At 36.9% G+C, this 21,802-nt stretch overlaps 1 protein-coding gene across 1 annotated transcript; it reads left to right on the top strand.

Annotated features, from left to right (window-relative positions):
* Positions 1-124: 124 nt before the first annotated feature.
* Positions 125-20,799, top strand: CEP43 (centrosomal protein 43). The gene is made up of 12 exons (XM_042894783.1): positions 125-237; positions 5,647-5,700; positions 7,303-7,357; positions 8,045-8,133; positions 9,494-9,625; positions 10,706-10,789; positions 13,927-14,144; positions 16,307-16,416; positions 16,964-17,032; positions 17,455-17,494; positions 18,116-18,209; positions 18,598-20,799. Exons 1-12 carry the CDS (start codon positions 151-153, stop codon positions 18,670-18,672), a joined length of 1,107 nt encoding a protein of 368 aa, XP_042750717.1. The 5' UTR covers positions 125-150; the 3' UTR covers positions 18,673-20,799.
* Positions 20,800-21,802: the final 1,003 nt, after the last annotated feature.

A 21,802-nucleotide genomic window follows, 5' to 3' on the forward strand; every position in this document is an offset into this window, starting at 1 on the left:
CGAGACCGCTGTCGGAGGTGACAGCCGTCCCGCCGCGTTCCGTGTCCTCGTACCCGCCGCTGGGTGAGCGCCTCCCGCGGCGGCGGCGGCGAATCTGCTGGGCCCGTCCCGCCGCTAGCGCGGTTTGGGCGGTTGTCAGGGAGAAACAAGATGGCGGCGGCGGCGGAGGAGGACACGGAGCTGCGGGACCTGCTGGTGCAGACGCTGGAAAGCAGCGGGGTGCTCAATAAAATCAAGGTGCGAGCGGAAGGCCTCTCCTCGGTGTACAGTGTTCTCGCGGCGGTGCGTGGGGTGCGCTGCCGGTCCGCGGCTGCCGCTTTGGCGCGGGGGTGCTCGGCGGGCCGCGTCCCCTCCAGCCGGCACAGGCCCGCGCCGGCTGTCACAGCTTCGCGGCGGCGCCCGCCTTCCCGGCACTGCCCCCAGTCTGCTCGGATTGGGGCTGTCCGAGGAGCCGTGTCCAGCGCCCACCTCTCGCAATGGAGCCACTGCGCGCTCGCTGTGGGCCCGGTCGGCGGGCTGCTCTGCGGGGAGGCGGAGCGCGGCCCGGCTGTGCCCTGTCTGTCGTGCAGCGGGTGTTATGTGGCCGCCGGAGTACCCGCTTTCCTGCTGCTGCCCAAGCTTCCGAGCCATGCTGGACAGAGTTCGCAGAATTTCCTTCTGCTTCCACGAGAAAAGACGCCAAACCGGAGTCCTGGAGGCTCGATGTTTAAACATAGGTGCGCGGGGTGGTGGAGCTGCGTTTTGGGGTAGGCTGAACGTAAAAAGGGTCTGGATGTGCTGTTTGCCTACTAATGCTGTGTTAAAAAACGTGGAGTGTTGCAATGGAATGTAATTGGTTTCCAGGCCTTTAGCCTGGACTTGTGTCAGCAAGGATATGAAAGCATGTTCTGTGGATTCACACTCAAAGCTTCGAGCAATAACTGTCACATACAGCAAAGAGCCATGCGGATATCAAAGCATGAGAACTGTTGAATCTCCTTGTAAGGTCGAGGAGAAAAGAAGCTTGGATTTCAAATTAAGGGTGGCGGCATTTATCCACAGAATTCTACTTCGAGCATTTCAACAAGTGGGCAGTCATTATTGGTATTCCGGGAATATATGAACAGCTGAAATAGTAGATGGAAATGAGAACATCCTTCTATGTGTACTTAGAAGCCCAGTAAGTATTGGCTATCTGTGATCCTTTTCAACAAAACAGCATTATTATAAACGTATTGCACTTGCATTTTAAATGCATTATCCTTTTTTAAATTCCGTAGGGAGATGAAGGGTTCAAGATCATGCAATTGTGTTTTGAGTAGGGTGACTTTCTTTTGACTAGGTATCAGAGTAGGCCTTCTGGTCCACCTGCTAACTTCTTAGGTAGTATCAATCAGTAGAAGTATAGTGATAGTGAAGTCATAGTAACTTCAAGAGGAATAAAAGCAGAAGCACATTAGAACACTAAAGCTCACCTGATTGCTGTGACCTAATTCCTGCCTTGTGTAGCATGGAAGCTTTTGAACTACTGTTAACAGTTCCGAGTTTTATGTCAGTTTTTTAATTGTAGTCTTCATTATTATATAATGCTGGAAGTAGTAGTATCTGACATGATATATGTTATCCTTAAAATAGCAAACCCAGTTCCCAGAAATGGGAACTTTTTGATATCGGGAGTCACCGATTAATAATTGGCATGCTTATAATTAGTGCTGTTGAGTTTAGTATGTGATTATTTTGTTTTTCTTGGTTGTAAACCTTAACTGGTGTGCTGGGTCGTTAGCTGTGAGTTGATTGATAACGTTAATGACTTGTAGAAGTTGTTGTACGTGACAAACAGCCTTCCAGAAGAACTCATGATGAGTGAATGTCCTTAAGAGGTTAGCTCTTAGTTTAGGTTATACCGTGCATTAAATAATAACAATAAAAGTGTAAATACCAAAACCATTGTCTTTTTGTTAAACTAAATTAAGCAGAGTTGCACTCTGTATTGCTGTCAAATGGTTGTTTATTTTATATTTGAAAATGAGTAGTGGCTGTTTTTCAAGATAGATGAGGTTAGAAGGCTTAATGTAGGTAGTTATGTTTGAGATTTGCTGAAGTGGATACACTGAACAATAAATTATGTTACCTAAATATAGCTGAATTAGTATGAGGAATATACTAGAGGTAAAGACAGCTCTGGAAAGATTGGAGTACTAACTGAATTATTTCAGTGGCTAAAATGTATCAAGCTGCCAGATAATATATTTGAGAGCAAGCAGTAACTGAGTAATTTTTAGCAAGAAACTTTACCTTTATTTTTTCATACTATATAGTTTCATAGTGGATTATAGTTGACAAATATCTTATTTTCAATTAACTTTGGGGTATGCTAATAAAGATGTAAATGATTTGGCTGGATGAGGAAATCAGTTACTTGTATGACAGCTCAAAAATCTGTTCCAGACTTGTCTGTTTGTCATAGATTTTGGGCATCGGAGTATTTAATGAAATCATACTATGGAAACTAGGAAATAGGCAAATATATTTGCTATTTACAGTTGAAAATTCCCTGTCCTTTCCCTAAGCTGCAGCATCTGTGTGTGCTTGTTACATGTATGGCAGTAATTAAGGATTGGAATGAAACTGATGGGTAAAACTGCTTCCTGGTGAGTTCTGTAAACAAAATTTGGAATATTTGTGCTTCAGTAAAAATAATAACTGATGCTATACATGTGAGGCATGCTGTATAAATACAGATGATCGTCTGTCTTGAAGAGGATGTGATCATTCTCATATAGAAGCTACAATAAAATCATAAAATGGTTTGGGTTGGAAGGGACCTAAGGGGTCTAATGCCCCAGCCATGAGTAGGGACACCTTTCATTGGTTGTCATGTGAGGAAGAAGAACCACTGTGCTTTCATAGCATTGCTTTGTTATTTTGATTTGTATCTTTCCTTCTGGGGGAAAAAAATTATGGTGCCTGAAATTTTACAGCATCCTTGGAACTTGCTGTTTCTACACATCTGAGGAATAAAAGCATTGCAAAAGTCACATGACTAGTTATGTGTTGGCCAGCTGATGCTGTTCTTGCTAATTTGGTTCAAACCCTGCATGGCTGTGGTGCTGGCTGATAATGTGTTGTGAGATAAAGTAAAAATACTATTAAAAAAAAAAATGATGTGTTAACTGCTCATGTGTAGGTCAGTAAAATTATCACATTTGTTTTCCCGTCTTCCATTTATTTTAGGCCATAATGCTTTAAAATATTTTTGGGTTGTTAACTGTCACAATCAATTTGCTGGTCACTACAGTGTAATCATCCTCTGTTCTGTCCTTTTCAAGCAATTAATATTAGAAAATCAACTCATTTTTTCAAATCAAGGGGAAACATTATTTTTTCTTATTTTCTTATTTTTAAGTTAAATGTTTATTGTTTCCTCTATAGTATGGCTTCTCCATCTTTCTTTTTCCAGCATTGCCAGCAAATTTAATGACTTAGCCAATAAGGGCTGCTATGGTGAAGTCTTTTCTGCTTAAATGAATGAGGAATTAGCATGAAAATTACTGGTTCTGCTTAGGGATGGTAACTTTGCTGGTGGGGAGTGACAGGACAGAGGTAAAGAAGCTGCAGTCTCCAGTTTGATACCAGCTTTGGACACAGGCTAATGCAGGCTTTTAGCCTGGTGCTTATAACTTTTAAGCCTGGAGTAATCACTAGTGGTTAGACAGCTTGATGTTGTGTTTGCTTGCTTACAAGCAGGTTACCTCGGTCTCTCTATGCTTATATGCTTCTATTTCATATAGTAAAATCCTCTAGATGCATGCTATGTACCTACATGTTGGAGATATTTAAAAGCTTCAAATGGATGTTGGCAATCTGAGATGCAGGGGAGACCTGTGGCATTCCTCAGTCCTGGACAATCTATTGCAGCCATTTCATCCAGTGTTTGCTGCATAAGCTGTTGTGGGTGGCTTTTACAAGTGCACTGGTTCAGATTAATTGTTGAGGTAGGTGTTTGCTGTCTTGCTGGTTTTCAAAGAGTACTCCCAAATCAGATGAAAATTTTAGACAAGCCATCTAAAAATGTATTTGTTTATTTGGGGAGGTCTTGAGGTAGTAAGAACTGTTTTCTGTCTGGGAACCCTGAGAGATGTTTTCCTGCACGATCCTTGAGGTACATGTGTAAGGTTCACTGTTTGGGACAGGATTAACTTAGCTAGACTCAGAACAGGAGAAAGTCCAGTGCAGGAAGGATGTTTTCCTGGGCCACTGCTTTTACACTGCAACAGCAGTCAGTAAGAGGTGCTGTCTGCTGAGTTGTTCATGGTAGGAAAAGTGGAAATTAACTCTGATTTTGAAACACTGACCCACGTATTTCCCAACTGCTTACAGGCAGCAGTTGTTATATACGGTATCAGCCTTACTTTAGCTAAGTTCAGTGCCTTTTAATTCCTTTGTCATTGATATGAGCTCTTGTTTGCTAAAAGCTTGTAGTGATGTCTATTGAAACTTGGTGCACACAGGATGGAAAAGAAGCCTATGGCTTTAGTGGATTGCAGGATGATAGATTTGCAGTCACTGTGGCTGTCAAGATCTGACTTACAGACCATAATCCTGGTACAGCTTACAGCATAACGCCGTTTTATCGAAGGCTTTGAAAGGATCAGGGTGAGGAAGTTCAAATACTAAGCTTTGTTGTGCTTTACCGCTACTGTGAATAAAATGTTTCTTAGGCAACAATGGAAAACACCCTGTGAAAACAGGACAGCTGTCTAAGTGAGCACTGCATACAACTGGTAGGCATCCTATCCTATTTCTTATGAGAATTCTTAGATTTTTTGCAAGACTTTTTTTTTCTTTTAGAAAGGTATCCAATGATGATTACTTTTTTTGCTTTGCTAATTACATAAGAAAATCCAGCCACTCTTCAAATTGTTTTTAATTTTAGACATTTAAATTTAGGTATTTTAGGTATTTTCAAAGACAAATTGGTCTTTGAAAACCTTTTTCTCCTTTGCTCCTGAGGAAAATGGCATGCAGAGTGGCAGTGTCTTTTATGGTCGCACAGTTGCTTGGCACAGTTAATCTGCTGGCCACTTCAAAATGTTTTCCACTGTTATTAATTCTTAATCAGACTACTTCCTCAAATGTAATGCGTGTTATTCATTTAGTATGCTCAAATCACTGGAGTCAGGCTTTCTTTTCCTTGAGAATTTGTGTTGCTTTGTGTGATCTGACAAGAAGTCATAGGAATTTGTATAATTTAGCACAGACTTTGAAGAAAGTATAATTGTAAGTTATGTGTCTGTGTTTCCTGGAAGAATTGTAAATTAAGGGTAGGTGTTTCAAAGCTTCCAATAAAAGTTGGATTTCTCACTCTCAAGGGAAACAAACAGGAGGTGATGTGTTTTAGAATCTTCTTGAGAATGAAGAATTTGGGAAGTTGTGCATCAAATCCCTCCTGCCCCATTGCTTCTCCAAAAGCTTTCTCACGCTCAAATCACGTTGCGTGTAATCCTAAATGTCTTAATTGTATTGCTGTAGTTTACAATTGATACCAAGTTGCTCGAGGAGAAACAAATAGATGTTAAGATACTTTCTGGCTCTTAGCATTCTATTTGCACAGGTAAAATAGTGCTTGTAGAAATGCCATTTTTTTTTTTTTTTTTAACTTGGCAGGCAGAGTTGCGAGCAGCTGTTTTTTTGGCATTAGAAGAACAAGAGAAAGTAGAGGTAAGAGAATTTTAGACGTTTCAGTTTTGACTTCCTGACAATTCTTCATGTATAATTAAAAATAATTACTGTAATACTTTATATTTGTGAAGTATAACAAGAGAAAATTATGTATCACTGCATAAGAGCTTAAAAAAAAAATATCTTTCCAGTATTTAGAAATTCAAAGTGTTATGTAGCTTTTACTGTAAGAGTGTAGCCTCAAAGGAAACTGTTTAGCACTGCTGCTTTTATGTTGCTCTGCTGCACTTGACTAGAGTAACTAATCATCTTTTCTGCCAGAAGATGTTATTATTAGTAAGGTGTTACAGTGGTCTGTTTTGAGAAGTTTTGTGGCCCTTTCGACTGCCAGCATTGCCTTGTTTCCTATATCTGTTCGTTCTCTAAACCTACACAGGAGAGCACTTTGAGAGCTGTTTATCCAGGCTCTCCTTTTTGAAAATTGCCCTTTCCTCTGCTGGTAGTTGGTTGTGCTCTTTCTGGAAAACCACACAACTGCAATAGATGTTATTGTGACACTGGTAAGGATGGGAAGCATGAGTAGTTATTCTAGGGCATGAGACTCCATATGTCAGAAACATAACGTAAGGTTGCTGAGGAAGAAATAATGGAAGAGTGACGCAGTGCCATTTCTTGTGGCAAGTTTCAGCATAGTGTGGAGTACCCTTAAAAAAAGCCCTCCCAGAGTGTTTGAAGAGCAGTAGGGCTGAAGAGAGAGACTTGCTGCAATTCATCTCAGTTCACTCCTTTTCAGAACCTTTAAAATTATCGTGACATTTTAATTTTACGCTCCAGACACTGAAAGTATATTAATGCTTATCTCTATTCTGAATTCCTAAATATTAGGAAAGTTGTTTTGGTTTGGTTGTTTTAAATATTGGTGAGGCGCTTTCATGTGTATGTTAACTATCGCTGTTTGTATGTGCTGCCTCTAACAGAACCTTTCCTTACATTCAGTTAGGTTCCTATCCAGGGTGTTTTCATATATTAAGAATGACAATTAGAATTTCATTTGAAAAATTCCTGAACAATTTTGCCTAATCTAAACACAGCAAATTGATTTCTCTCTGCTTAAAAATCACAGTTGAAGTCAAATCTAACAGTGGGAAAGAATGTTTTCATAATGTGTTAAAAGGTCCTTGAATTAATAGTAATAAAAAATTGCACTGATTTCTGAACTGCTAACCAGCATCCTTTGTCTAGATGATTTGTGAATAAGTACTTTTTAGGTGTGATCAAATTTCTTTAAATTTGACATTATTGTTAAAGGAGCAACTTGGGAAGTTAATTGATTAACGTACCTTTTTAATTATCAAATAAATAAAAATCAGTATGCTATTTATAACATCGTGGTAGTTCTTCCTGCTCTTTAGCTTTTATAAAGAAATACTGAGACAATGGCTTTACAGCTTATGCAGATGATGGGATCAATACAAAAGTAGAATTCAGAGAAGTGAATTACATGTACCATGAGCTATGTGTAAGAGCATACCCCAATTTGTTGTGTTTTTTTTTTTTTTATTATTATTATTATCAATATTTTTAACTTCTTAATAACACAAGAATGTTGTTAATTAACATTTGTGTTTTGCTTTTTGACAGAACAAAGCACCTCTGGTAAATGAAAACCTGAAAAATTTTTTGAGTACAAAAGATGGTAAGTTCTGGTTAGCACGTCTCTCAAAATTAAAAACAACAGTGAATAAAGGATTGAATTGAAAGGTGAGAAGGGCCCCTTTTTATATATCTTTCTTGATATAAAGTATGCTTTTATTCTCATCAAGTAAATGTAGTTATTATGACTGGCTTCAGAACACATTACAATCTAGAATTTTTAAAGTTAACTTTGCTGAAGTTTAATTTATAACTGAGGTGACTGGTGTGTTTGAGTTAATATTTTGTGATGAGTAAAGCCATTCTAGGCAGTGAAAACAGGTTGCAGAGGTACAGTACTGAACACACATAAGAAAAATGCCAAAGTCATGTTTTTAAAAGATCAGAACAGATGAAAGCAAAGCGAAAACAAAGAGAAACCCCAATACTTCCCTATACTTGAATTTTGGACACAATTCCTTTTTTTCCCTGCACTATTTCTGGCTTTACATAATTCAGTTAAAATAGCTGAGTTAGAAATGAAGGAACTGATACACAAATCATGAATTGGGTATGATGTGGAGTTGCGTGTGAGATGGTAGTTTGAATGTCTAAAGACGTTCGTAGAAGTGCTGATTCAGTGTAGTTGTTCATCTTGAAGCCACGTCTGTATTATAACTTTGAAGTATTGTTTGTCTGGTATATTTCTCCTTAATTTTTACATGTTTTTATTTGTTTATTTCTGTTGTAGGTCGTGTGGTGGCAGGTCTTGTTGCAGAATTTCTACGATTTTTCAATCTTGATTTTACGCTGGCTGTTTTTCAGCCTGAATCAAGCACAGTAAGATACTTTTTTTTGCTTCTGTGTGATGCTGATCCTTTGGAGTGCATGCCAGTTGCTTGTGTTTATTCTTATAATTTTTATAAAATGTTTAGCATGTAAAAGGTATGCTCTGCCATAAAGACAAGTTTAAATGTGCTTATATGAATGATTATTACTTTTCAAAAGTCAATGTTTGATGTGTTAAATTTAAATTAACCAATTAATAATTATTGGAAAACTATGGCAGAGCATACGAGAGAACTTTTCTATAATCTTACCATGACATATTGTGAACTTAATATTTGTATGTGAAAATTAAAATCAAATAGATATCTAGTCTGAGAGAAATTTCAGAGGGACAAAGGACTTTGTCATCAAAGTGTTTGCTTTTAGGTTTTTGATACTGAGGTAGCTTTTCTGTCAAACCAATTTCTTTTTATCTTTGTGATGTAAACATTTTCATAATAGATTTGGGGATTGAAATGGTTCCACTTAATGATTAATTTCTCTTTTCATTTCATATTCATTTTTATTCTTAAAGTCTCTTTTTAATTTGTTTAATAAAAAAAATATTCTTATTTGAAGAGTAATTTTCTTTTTCTTCACTTAGTTATTGATTTTATTGTTTTGGCAAAAAATGACTACAGAGATGGTCATATGAACATATGAGCATAGATTAGAACAACCCAAAACTGAGGCTGTACAAATGATATTTTGCTGTTTCTCAGAACTCAGTGTTTCTTTTTAGGTACTTAATCATGCTAAATCACATACACTGTTTATCAAATCTCCTTGTCTACATTTATTGCATTAGAAGACATCTGTGCTAAGATTCAGATTTATACTACTGAACAGAAGCAGTCATGTGTTCTCCTATGTTGCTAACTGTTTTTGGGAGGAGTCTCTTATTTGCAGCACAAAGGCATCCAGTGCTCTTTGGAGCGCTACCTTTTTCCAGTAAAAGCCTCTTCTTTCTAGAAGGCATCTCTTGCAGTGCATGTGTGGGACTTGGCCAAAGTTTCAAAAGTTGACCAAGACTGCTGTGAATCATGCTGAAAGATTTTGCTTTATTTTTCTATACTCGTCCCAGTCTGAGTGCTATCTTTTTATCCTCCATGGTGTGCTTGGTAGTGTTCTTGTGTTTAAAACAATTTTGGGTGATCAGTGATTAAATTCATGTGCAGATAAGACGTGAATGATTTCATAACTGTTGTGACTTTATTCCATATGCAACAGGAAGTCTTCAATAATCACTGGTTAGTCAGATTATTGCTCTATTAAATATGACCAACAAGCTTTAGGATTTTTTACAAAATACATACTGTTTCCTGACAGTTTCTGTGTTGTGATTTCTTTTTTGATTTTTTTTTCCTCACAGCTAAATGGTCTGGATGATCGAGAAAACTTAGCTCGAGATTTGGGAATTACAGAAGAAGGTACTGCAGGTGGTCCCCTATTGCTGGAGGTTGTTAGAATGTGTCAGCAGAAAAAGATATCAGGCAATGAAGAAGTAAGTGCAGTTAATGTATTTTCTTTCTTCATAATCCTTTATTTTTATTTCATTGATGAGAAATGAACTGAAAAATACTTACATTGTTTCAAGCCTTTCAAGTTAGTATATTAGGAAAAGCTTTCAATGTAATTTATCAGAAAACAATGCTGAAAGTTACTTTTCATGCTACCCTTTAACTTCTTTCCTGCCACCACATACTAGCATAGGGTGACCCCAGAAAAGTGATACAGAACATTCTACCATTTTTTTTCTAATTTCTAGTGTAATTAGTTAGCACCTTTAATGGTTACCTATTGTATCTTTGTACTTCTAGATTTTTCAGGTCTTAGTAGAATTAGAATTGGCTTTTTTATAGCTTTGTAGCTGTTCTTAAAACAAATATTTTAAAAAGCTAAACATATGAAGGTATTGAAATATCTTAAGGCAATGAGAATGCTGTTTTAATGGAGTATATAATAGTGTATGGGAACTGCTGAGTCACGGCCTGAACCTCTGATTGATCACCTGAGGTGAGCCTTGAGTCAGCCAGAGGAGCACAGCTGAAGGCAATTCACCTGTGCTGCCGGAAGGGGTGGAGCCAGGCTCCACCCCTCCTGGACCTATTTAAGAGCTGGCTACCAGAGGGGAAGGATCTCTTCTGGAGATCCCCTCTTCTGGTGTTTTTTGTAGGTGAGCCTAGCATATGGGTAAGCCTTCCATTTATTCTCTCTTATTATCTTAATCTACTTTGCCTAACTCTCTTGTTCTTTTTGTGATTATAACATCTTAATATCCATTGATTATACATCTTAATACCCATTGATTATACAAATACTTATTAATTAAATTAATGGAATCCAACCAGTAGCATTTTATTAGTGTCTGTTGTGATTGTGGTTTGAAAGAAAATCCTTTGCACCCCAGATATAGTGGGTCCACGAGCCAATTCACAAGTGGTTGTCATAGTCTTCCTAACACAGCAGCACAGTGTCACAGCTTGCATACAGTGTGAGCAGGAACAGTAGTCTTGTTTCTGATGGATGGTACTATGACATAATTCAATGTATTTCTAATAAGTATTTATGTGGCATGTTTTAGGTTGCCCCAGTTCTAAGTGATGGCCTGTGCTCCACATCAAAATCGTCTGATGGAAGATCAAGTACACACCCCATACCGAGTAAGGTAAGATGGTTTGTGTGTCATGAAAAAGTATACAGGAGAAGCAAAACAGTGGACTCCAGTGGTACAATGGCATTTACTTAAATAATCAGCAGTTTTCTTTCATTTCTCTTTGTTATTACTACTTTATGCTCAGATTCCAAGTTATAAAGGATTTTTTAAGTGGAAGAAGTGTTTGGATTAAAAGTCTGAGCAGGTAAAACGTCTGCTCAGAGAATATGCTAGCTTGTGTTTTATGCCTTCCTTTACAGGAAGAAAGAGTATAGAACCTTTTGAGTTGGAAGGGACCCTTAAAGGTCGTCTCTAGTCCAACTCCCCTGCAATGAACAGGGACACCACAGCTAGATCAGGTTGCCCAGGGCCTGATGAAGCCTTACCGTGAGTATCTTCAGGAACAGGGTTTCCATCACCTCTCTGAACAAACTGTTCCATCCCTCACCACCTTTATGGTAAAATAACTTCTTCCTTATATCCAATCTAAATCTCCTCTCTTTTAGTTTGAAACTGTTTCCCCTTGTCCTATCACAACAGACCATGCTAAAGAGTATGTATCTATCTTTCTTCGAGCCCCTCTCCCACTTTTAGGTACTGACAGACTGCTATCAGGTCTCTCCAAAGCCTTCTCTTCTCCAGGCTGAACATCCCTAGTTCTCTCAGTGTGCTGGGGAGGTGTTTCAACCTTTGGATCGTTTTTGTGGCCCTACCCTAGATACTAACAGATGATTTCTAGGCAGCAAAAAGAGCTCTCTGGGGTTCTTACAGAGTAGGCTCTGTTCATAAGCACTTCACTGTCCTTTCCACGTTCTGAGAACATTTGGCTGTTCTGTACTAAGTCCTGTACCTATCTGGCTGGGTATGTAACAGCACACAAATGTCTGTGAGATACTGTGGGGCTACTTGTCGTCTTTTTGGTCAGTTGGCCAGCTGCTGTTTGGAACTGATAAGGATACAACTGTCTTTCCCTTGGGGCCTGTTGCTTTCTCTTCAGTCTTTTTGTGTTAACACAAAACTAACATTTTGCAGACCTTTATCTTTCATTACATTTAACTGGAACAGTTCCATAGGTCATGAACTTATGGAAAAATGTATGGCACTGATAGGGCACTTGTTTATACCAACTATCCAACAAAAAAAATGACTTAAGTACTCAAGTTTGTTAATTAATGTAATTTGAGCATAAGTTTGAAGCTTTTTTTTTTTTTTCTCCAAGATAACTGGAAGCAGCTTAGAAGCTTTCTAACATGTCACTGAAAGCTGAGAAATATAACACTGCATGGGTGATGTCATTATTTGATCTATTTGGAAGAGGGGAGTGATTAAGATAAAAAGAAAAAACAGTTTGGATCTGCTTCATTTTATTCCGTTTCTTCAGTTGTGTGCCATGCAAAACCTGAAAATGAGACCATTAGAAAAGCAGCTTCATTTCAAGACTAAGCCACTTTAATTGCTGTTTGTTGATTGTTTCTTTAACTGCTAGTATTTCTGTAATTGACCTTTCAGTGTAATTTTAACCAATTCATTTTTGCTATAGGAGAAGATAATTCTTGCTTGGCCCAAGCTTAGGGGAAATAAATCCAAATGTTGATTTAAATATCAGTATTAGGTATGAAGCAACAGTATTACTGAAATACTTCTGTCTTAGGTTGATGTTAAATTAGCCGAGAAGTACTACTGAGGATGAGATTACAAGTCATAAGTAATCCATACTTCACCTTCAATTTGTGTGTATGTATGCACACATGTATCTCAAGGTTGACTTGACCTGAAGTGTGGAATGTGTTTTACTCATTTGTCCTTGATGGAGATTTTTGCAATGCAGTTGTTAACTTGTACCTATTTGGTAGTGGTTGCAGCTGGGCAGCCTGACACACATTAGTTAGGGGTAGATGGAAGGAGACAAGTGGAAAGTATAAATTCTTAAGCCTTTTAAGTGAAAGATAATAGCTGATTTTTAAACAAAATCAAAACCAAAACATCCCACAAAACCACCTTTGGTCAGTGCAGCCTGTATGCTGCTTATTTGGAACAAACAACATCATTGGTTTTGCTTTCATTGTTGCTGTTGTTGGTGTGTAGAGCTTGTAAAGTAAATAGATCTCATTGCTTTCATTTTCATTTTGTTGCACCGGGATGATATCTACATAAATTTAAATGTTGTTCACTGGGCCACAAGGATTTGCAAAGATAGGAGTATTAGTTGACTGTACTATATATAGAGCAGTCCTTAAAAGCATGAGTATTTATAGAACTGAGCCATGAGCATGACTGGAAGGCTGAAAGTTACCTATTCTTAGATACCTTGTTTATATCCTTTTAGTCTTTACGCTTTTTCTCTTCCAATACTAATTATCTGCGGTCATGTTACACTTGACTATTACTTCATGGATTGCCATTTGGTGTGGGTTTTCAGCTTGGTTTAGAGCATTCTCAAGTAAGCAGGTCTGTCACTGAAAACTGAGAGTCAGGATATGAACCTCTGGCTTGTTATGTTCCAAGCCATTTCAACTATGCAATTCACATCTGTAGTCTCTTAGTGAAATTACAATATAAGGCAAGCCTTCTTTTGCATGAAACCGTGAATATTTTTGAAGTTAGGTTGAAAGTGGTTGTTGTTTTTTTTTTTTTTTAAGATGGTGTCATTTACTTGAGTTTAAATTGATTTATTTTGGAACTGATGATTTTAACTCAAAAGAAATTGTTTATGGAGGAGTTGCAAAGTAACACTAATTAAAAAAATCATGTCACATGCTCTAAAAATGTATTCAAAGCTAGAACTTAAGAAGTAGCATGTATGTAGATTTCTTCATTTGATGATCTTTCAAAAAGGATTGCTCTTTTAGTAGAGTTCATCTAGATATAAAATCATGCTAGGGATAGAACAAACTTTTTTTAACAGACAGTAACAACAAAGAAATTTTCTAAAGTGATTTAACAACTTTTTTCTGTTGTATGATTTCTGATGAGTATAGAGGAGTGCCAGTAACATCTAAAGAACTTTTTGAAGAGTAGTGTTTGGTTAATGTTATGATACATGTATACTACTGCTTGCAGTGTTTTAAGAAATCAAAACAGTTCATATGGGTTTTCTTGAAGAGAAATTATCTTTTCTTTCAGTGAGGTCTGTTTTCTTTATCTTTAAGGTTACTGAAGCTACTCAAAGCGATACGAGTGTCTCGTCAGGAGAAGCCAGCAAAAGAAGCATTCATTTTCTGCCTAATGAAACAAAACTAGATCCTCAGTTGCAAAACAAAGACTTAAATACCAAAGAAAAAAGTGATCCAGGTGTGGATGAAGATGATATAGAGGGAGATTCTTTTTTTGATGATCCTATACCCAAACCAGAAAGAACTTATGGCTGGTAAGTGGTGTGGAGAGACATAGGTTTCTTTTGTGCTCAGTAAGCTTGCACACCTTCAGGAGCTAGCTGGCATTCGATTGCTCCCCCTTTGTAAATGCACATGAACTATTTTGTTTCTGAAATGCTTGGCTCTAATCTCTTGAATGTACCAGAGAGAAAAACCTGTATCGCTCTGAGGTGCATTGGTTTTGCCCTATAATGTCCCCGACTTATTTCTTTGGTGGAATGAACACGCGTGAGTTACAGGCACCAGTGTTTCTTGTTGCACTGGAGCTGCAGTTGTGACCAACAGTAAAAGAAATGAAAAATGAGAAAGGTAGTGCTTTAGATATTTGTATAACTTTGTAAGGAATACAAAATATCTGGCAAATATGTTAACTGTAAGCATAAATAACACTTCCTTACCACTGAGGGTTTCCTCTTCACACCGCAATTCTTATTGTGTGCTGTTCTGTTTTTAACAAGTTGTTTTTTCTGTGGCCAGATCTGGTCACTGGTTCTTGCTTCAAACGGTATTTTTCAGTGATTGAATTGTACAGTAGTTTTGTTACAGAACTCTGCAACTTATCTTTGTGTGTTCTTCTCAGAGTTGTGGGTTATTTTGGAGCTTTGTTTAACTATCTACTGAGAAAAGCTGGAACGTTATTTCATGGTGTTCTTTTGCTGTTTCTTTATAGTAAGTTACTGGACTCTAAGAAAAAGATTGTTTATTATTTGTTTTTCATGGGATATATATAAAGAACAGATTTTTTATTTTTTTCTTGAATGGCACTCATTTTTCTATGGAAAATACAATGTGTTACACACTGTGTGAGTTCACTTTTCCTTTTCCTTATTGGAATTATCGGTGCGTTCACTCTTCCTTATTCAAAAGTGTCAAGTAGCTGTTAACCAACCATCATAACACAAGGTTGTGATTCCATGAAATAGGTTTAAATGATGAATATTGAAAATCTAATGAGGATTTTCTTAGTGGATAAACTCCCTTTGGGAAAAGTAGTAAAGTCACAGCCCCCTGACTGTTGTACATCATAATATTACTGTGATTTAGCTATTATAGTAATGTTCCATAATAAAGCTTGTTAAATATGCAAATAGTAGTGAATGAGTTAATGACTAACTGTAACAGAGCTGGTTTGTTGTTTTTTTTTTTTCAGCCTGTTGCTTTTAGTGTCCTGGCATCTCCTCTACAGCAAAAGAAAAATAAATAGATTTTTCAGATGAAATAAATCTGTGTTGTGCTGGTGCACCTGAATCTGAAAGAGTGGTTAGGAGGGACACCAGCATTAATTGGTACACAAAAAGCATAAGTTCTTTTGCCCCTGGAAGAAGGATTCTTTGTAGAAGGAAGGTAGCGAGCAGTTAGTAAGGGTTGATTAAGAGCTGGCCCAATATCTCTGACTCAGTGTTCAAAATTTAAGTGTTAAAATTACATGGCATTTTGATGGCCTAGATATAATGATACAGCGAACGGTTCAGATGATATTGTTCAGTGTTTATAGGAATACAATCAGAATAATAAACAAGTCTGGCAGTATCAAATGTGAAAATCATGGTCTCTTTTTTAATAATGGTTTTTTCTTGTTTTGCAATTTCTATTTTTTCTTTCTTTCTTTTTTTTTTTTTTTTTCAATTTGAACTTGATATTTCAATTATATGAGCAGAATGAGTAGTAGCCAAGAGAACTTTAACTGGTGGTGGTGAGACGTATTTTGCTATAACTGAGAAGTTTCCCTTCTGTTGGGCTGAGTGCCCTTGAGAACAAACAGTTTAACCAGACCTTAAGCTAAGCTGGCCTAAATCCTGACTTGTGTCTGTGTATATCTGAATCTTTCTTCTTTTGACTTTGTTTACACTTGTATATAATAAAAAACTCTTTGTTAAAAATGATGATGCTAAAGAAGGTGTGGGTGTTCTGTTGGAGAAAGAAGTCGGGCAGAAACCTTTGCATAGATGAGAAAGTGACCTTGGTGAATGTCTTGCTTGACACTTGTGCTAGCTAATGACTGTTCCTAGACTGCAAAATGGTTGGTCTTTTTCCTTTATTCTTTTTGCTGTCCATATGGCTGTTCTAATTTTATGACAACTGAATAAATAACAGAAAAGAAAGTCACTTGCATGCATTTTCCAGCTCTGTGGAATACTTCTTTGGTTTGTTCTAGGAAAACTGATTCCAATAAAGCAGAAGGTCTAGCATCCCTTTCTGATGCACCACCTCTGAAAAGTGGGTTAAGTTCTCTGACTGGTGCACCTTTGCTAAAGGAGTCCGATGGTAAGTTTTCACATCTTTTTGTGTTTTGATGAACATAGGAGATATTTCCCATAACATAATGAATAGTCTATATATTTGGATATAAGTTGCCTGTAGGTGGCCCCCATCTGTTTGGAATGTGCTTTGTTTTTAATGCTCATTTCTGAATGATAGCATACTGTTTTTTTGCCAAGTTCTGACACGTTGACACATCTTGTATTTTGGAGCACAAAATACCTGCTTCCATTTTCTGTGTAAAGCAGTTTACAAGAGTTTAAAATCCTACTGTCCATTTTTAACTTTTTACCACATTTTTTGCATGAATTCTATAAAGATATTTAGGGAGATTTGCAAAAACGTCTTGAATGCTGGGAGATTGGCTATTGTTGTTGTTCATGTCTTTAAATGTTAGCACGGTTCAGACTTGAAAGTTGAATGTAATACAACTATGATATATTGTAAAATTATATAAAATTACTATAAAGTAATGGTTATAATAGATTGTACAAATGGGAACTTGTAGTTATGAGCTAAATTTCTGTTACGGTTTGCTTTGGTTTTCCTACAGATTTAAATAGAAATTCTGTTTTAAAAGACCTGCGCTTGGTGAATGCAAAACTGGGATCTTTAGAATTAGGTAAGTAACAGCTAAGCACAATTAAGCTTCGACATTTTCAACTCAAAGCTCTGGCCCAGCCTCCTAGAGGAATCTGAGAAAATGAAATATACATAACGAAAGAGGATCTTCATCTCCTGTTATTTTGTTGGAAAACATTGAGAGACCTACTGGAGTTGGGAGCAAGATCAGATCAGAAGAAATACAGAGAAGTAAAAACTTTTGAGTTTTGTATGCAGACCAGTATTTTCTGCATGCAATAAAAATTTGATTTATTCCATACTTTTCTAATATCAGATGATGTGTTTTGTTGTCTAGGTTCCTAAGAAAGGAAAAGTTTTGAATGCTTCTTTTTAAAAAATAACCGGATAAGTTTTGATTCTTCATTTGCATTTCCTGAAAAATAATGTTCTTTTTATTAATACCTTCTAAAAATTGTTTAGGAAATGGAGATGATGATGAGTACGCTGATGACTTCAACAGGTAAGACAGAGATGATATTGCAGGAGCTCAGTATTTCATATATTCTAAACGTATCCATTGACATACTTAAATTAACTCACGTCCTGGCTTGTTGCTAGTGCTGGACCCTGCCAGTATCTCTGAACTCCTCCAAACTTCAATTTGTGTAGCATACAACTTCTAATTATACAAGTATATTTAGAAATCTTTTTAAGGAGGAAAAAAAAAAAAAGCAAAATGCATTGCTTTGGCGTAGGTTTTAATGAGTTACTTAAAAGCCTGATGTTAACTTTAAGATACTGTCTAACTTTAAGTTGCTTATTAACTGGTTTTTCTTTTCCTAAACCATGCACTTAGAGATGTTTTACTGCTTAATTAACACTACTAAGCAGTTATTCCATTTAAAAAAAAAAAAAAAGCATCTTGAGTAGTCAGTAATGAATATTTAAGAGCTTCATCCTTTTAATCAAGATATTATTATTGTAAACTGTAGGACTGAGGCATAAGCAAGTATTTATCATGTCTCCTTCTAGGTAGAAGGCCTTTAGTTATTATGGGTTTTTAACTTCATATTTAACTTGCTATGAATATAAATGTAATGCTTGGACGTTTGAAAAGAAAGTTCTAATTCTTTCTTCTCAGTGCCAGCCATCGCTCAGAGAAAAGTGATATCAGTATTGGTGAAGAAATAGATGAAATTTCTGTGGAAACAGAAGACTTGAATGCCAGTGATAAAGTATGATTCTTTTCAATTTGTTCTTTATGTTTTTAACCTATGAAGGAGTGTGCTGCTCTCCTGGGTTTCTAAGATATTTCTTAGTCTTGTTATTTGTTACGTTCTGTATTTTTACACTTAGCATTCCTGCCAAGTTAGGTACCATACTGATTTAACAACACAAAAATAAGCGGTTTGGTAGCACAATTCTGTTTCTAGACGCATAAAGCAGATTTACTGCTGGTTTAGTATCCAGCATAAGGAGTCCTTATCCTTTGTTCCAAGATCTGTCTGTGCACCTCCTGAATGAGTTGAAGTCCCAATGAAAGGACCTGATGTGAAGGATTTTGTGAAATAATGCTTTTTTTTTTCTATACTTCCTGAGCTTTTGATTTCATTTGTTTCCTAGCTTGAAGACATCACACAAGACCATACCATTTCTCAGTTCAGTGATGTTGCAGATTATCTAGAAGACGTGGCATAGAATTGGACAGCAAAAACGTTTCATTGTGCTGGACTAGAAGACGACTGTGGACTGTTGAATTCAGACAATCACTTTTTGCTGGAACATCCACTCCCTATTTGTGCCTTGTTTAATAAAGACTGTAGGTGGAGAGGGCTTCTTTACAAGTTGTAAATGAAGTGTTGTGTTCCCATTTGAGTCTGATATTGGAATTACTTTTTTCGTTTGGTTCAGCCAAACCTTTCACAGCAGGAGTTGGATTTTCCAAGCAGGATGTCCATTGCTGGCAATGGGCATAATAAAAAGCAGTCTACAACAAAACATCTACATGGAGTCATGTGGCTTTATAATGAACTTGCACTGTTATTGTAACAGTTTGAAACGTTTTTAAAGATAACCAAAGCAAGAACCTTCAGAGGTAGTGCTTCAACTTCTGCCTCTTTTAAGAGTTTTGTCCAGTCAGTATGTCATACACATTGATAGTACATCTAGCCACTGTACCTGAGCGCTCCAGACTTACTTGAAACTACTGTTTTTCAGACTTTTTTGAAAGTTGGACTTTTTAAAGACTTATCAAGTTGAGCATATCTAAATTTAGCTAAGTTTAGGAGCTAAATTTAGTACTAATCTTAACTGAATATTCTTGTTTAAATATGTTTGTCAGACCATTGATGTTAAGACCTAAACTGTTTTTATGTATGATGATTTCATTAGCGTTATTGGTTGTTAAATCATGAAAATTGATTATGTAAGGATCCACAAATCATTAAATATATATATATTTTTTAGGTTTTTAACAGTGTGGGAATGGTTTGTGGAGCTGTTATTGTTGAGGGCTCTTCCTTTGCTGTAAACTCATTTCTATTCCTGAAAATCCTTGCTGTGCAAAAATGGGCGCCAAAAAGTGAAACCACGAACTGTTTTTCCGATTCTGATTGCCACAGAGAAATAAATTCAGATATTTAGAACACCGTACTGAAGACATTATCAGTGCTAAGTTCTAGCTAAAAGCAAATTTCAGTGTATTCATTATATTCTTGCAAAACAGAGTCAGTAATGGAAACAGTGACAGTTCCTTAATGATGCCATTTTGCAAAGCGCTGCTGTAATATATAGGTCATGGACATTAGTAGTACTGAAACAAGACTTTGAAATGTGCACTTTCTGAACATTGTGAACACATTTGGAAAATATACATGAATATAAATAACTTATTTTTTTTCTTTTTTAACACTTTGTAATTTTCTTTTTCCAGGAAAACTGTTGGCCTCTCATCAGTGGCCGCCTCAGAAGTAGCATGCTAAACTAAAGCCATTGGTTAAGTAAATAGAGCTGCTACTAGCATTGGATGCTGATTTGGATCTTTCTTGCACTGGGCCAGCAGGCATGGAGCAGTGCTGGAAAGTTAGGCTTTTGTAGTACATAAATAATGAGAAGAGAGGAGAAAAGTTGTGCCTTTTATTTATGTGCGCCCCAAAATAAGCCAGCAAAAAGCACCAAAACATTTGGTCACCTTTAACTTCTGACTTTGTGCCATGTTGTAGCAGCTTAACAGGAGAATTTTTTTACCCCGAAAATCCATGTGCCATGGGCTTCAGGTAACAACGATATTTTAAGAAATAACGTAGTGTGTAAAAATTACTTGAACTATGGAGGAACATTGTCTCAAAATACTACATGTTAGAAGGTATTTTTTCTGATTGAAATCTTTTTAAGGTGAGCAATGACATGTCTGAAGGATGTAAAATTCAACTTGAGCGCATGGGAACAGTGAATTGCTGGCATTCATTTTTAAGGTGTGTGGAATAATGTAGACAGTGCCATTTGCATTTTTCTGTGTCTTGGGAAAATGTAGTTTTGTTCCCTGTTAGCTGTAGGATCTCTTGCAATTTGTCATACCAAAAGAAGCTAAAACTATTAAATTATTTCTAATTGCATATGGAGATGTGGCCTTTAACTAATTAGATACTTTAAATGTTAACATGACTTCTGTTAACAGCAAAGTGTTTTCTCTTTCCTTGGGGACTGATTGGAGACCTTGCACTTTGATTCTCATTTAAGGAAATGCCAAAAAGTGGTAAGTCTCCTGTGAGGTTTTGCTGAATTGTATATAATAACTTGCAAAATAAAGCTATTATGCTGGCTAAATTGTATTTTTGAGACTTATTGAATAAAAAAAGATCTTGATGTTTAGAAAGTTTGGGAAGCCCTGTGGGTCTGGGGGATTTTATTGAAGAATGTTTTTTTCATTTGTTTTCCTCTCCAGAGTCAGTCTAGTCTGTAGTTGAGAGAGACTCTGTGTGTGTGTGTGTTTGTGCTTACATTTCTTTTAAGCCCAGTGAATCCTGCAGTTTCTTATATTGATTCATAAAGTCTGAGTTTTTGGGTATCAGTTTGAGTTGTCAGATATCTTATGATTGAGCAGAGAGGGGAAAAAAGAATACTACCTGTATTGGTAAAATTTTGTCTTGTGTAGTTCAATTGAGTTACTTAAAGATGACTGACAAGTTTAGCTCTTGAATGCTTGCTTTGCTGTCTGAGAAAGGCACTGAAAGTTGGTCTGTGCAGCTTTGCACCAATAGGTTTGTTCAGAAACATACATTATGAAACCCTCAGACACTTTAATTTGTGCAACAAATTATGGGAATTCTGTGAGAGAAATAATTAGGGTCTAAGCTATAGCTGACAGTCCCTTCATCATGACTATGGTGACGATGACAGTTGATTAAAAAAACAACACCCTATACCTTTCTCAGTTCTTTGTTGTGAAGTTGCTGCGTTCCACTTCACTTTTTTGTTTCTATTTTATTTTATTTTTTTTTTTAAATGAATGAGAAACCACAGCACATCTGATTAAATATTTCATCATAAGTGACTGTTTCCACAACTGCAGTAAAAAGCCATTCTCAGCTATAGGCTATTTTGACAACATTGTTATTTGGGTCACAGAATCACCAAGGTTGGAAGAGACCTACAAGATCATCCAGTCCAACCATCCACCTATCGCCAATAGCTCTCACCATACCATGTCCCTCAACACAACATCCAAACGTTACTCAACATCCGAAACATTTTTCTATCATCTAGCTCTTCAGAAGACTTAGAACACTTCTGTGGATGACATGTGAATTGAGTGCTGATGGTAAATAAG

Source organism: Lagopus leucura, unplaced genomic scaffold (genome assembly GCF_019238085.1).
Source record: "Lagopus leucura isolate 7727_CA_CO unplaced genomic scaffold, USGS_WTPT01 Super-Scaffold_73, whole genome shotgun sequence".
NCBI lineage: Eukaryota > Metazoa > Chordata > Aves > Galliformes > Phasianidae > Lagopus > Lagopus leucura.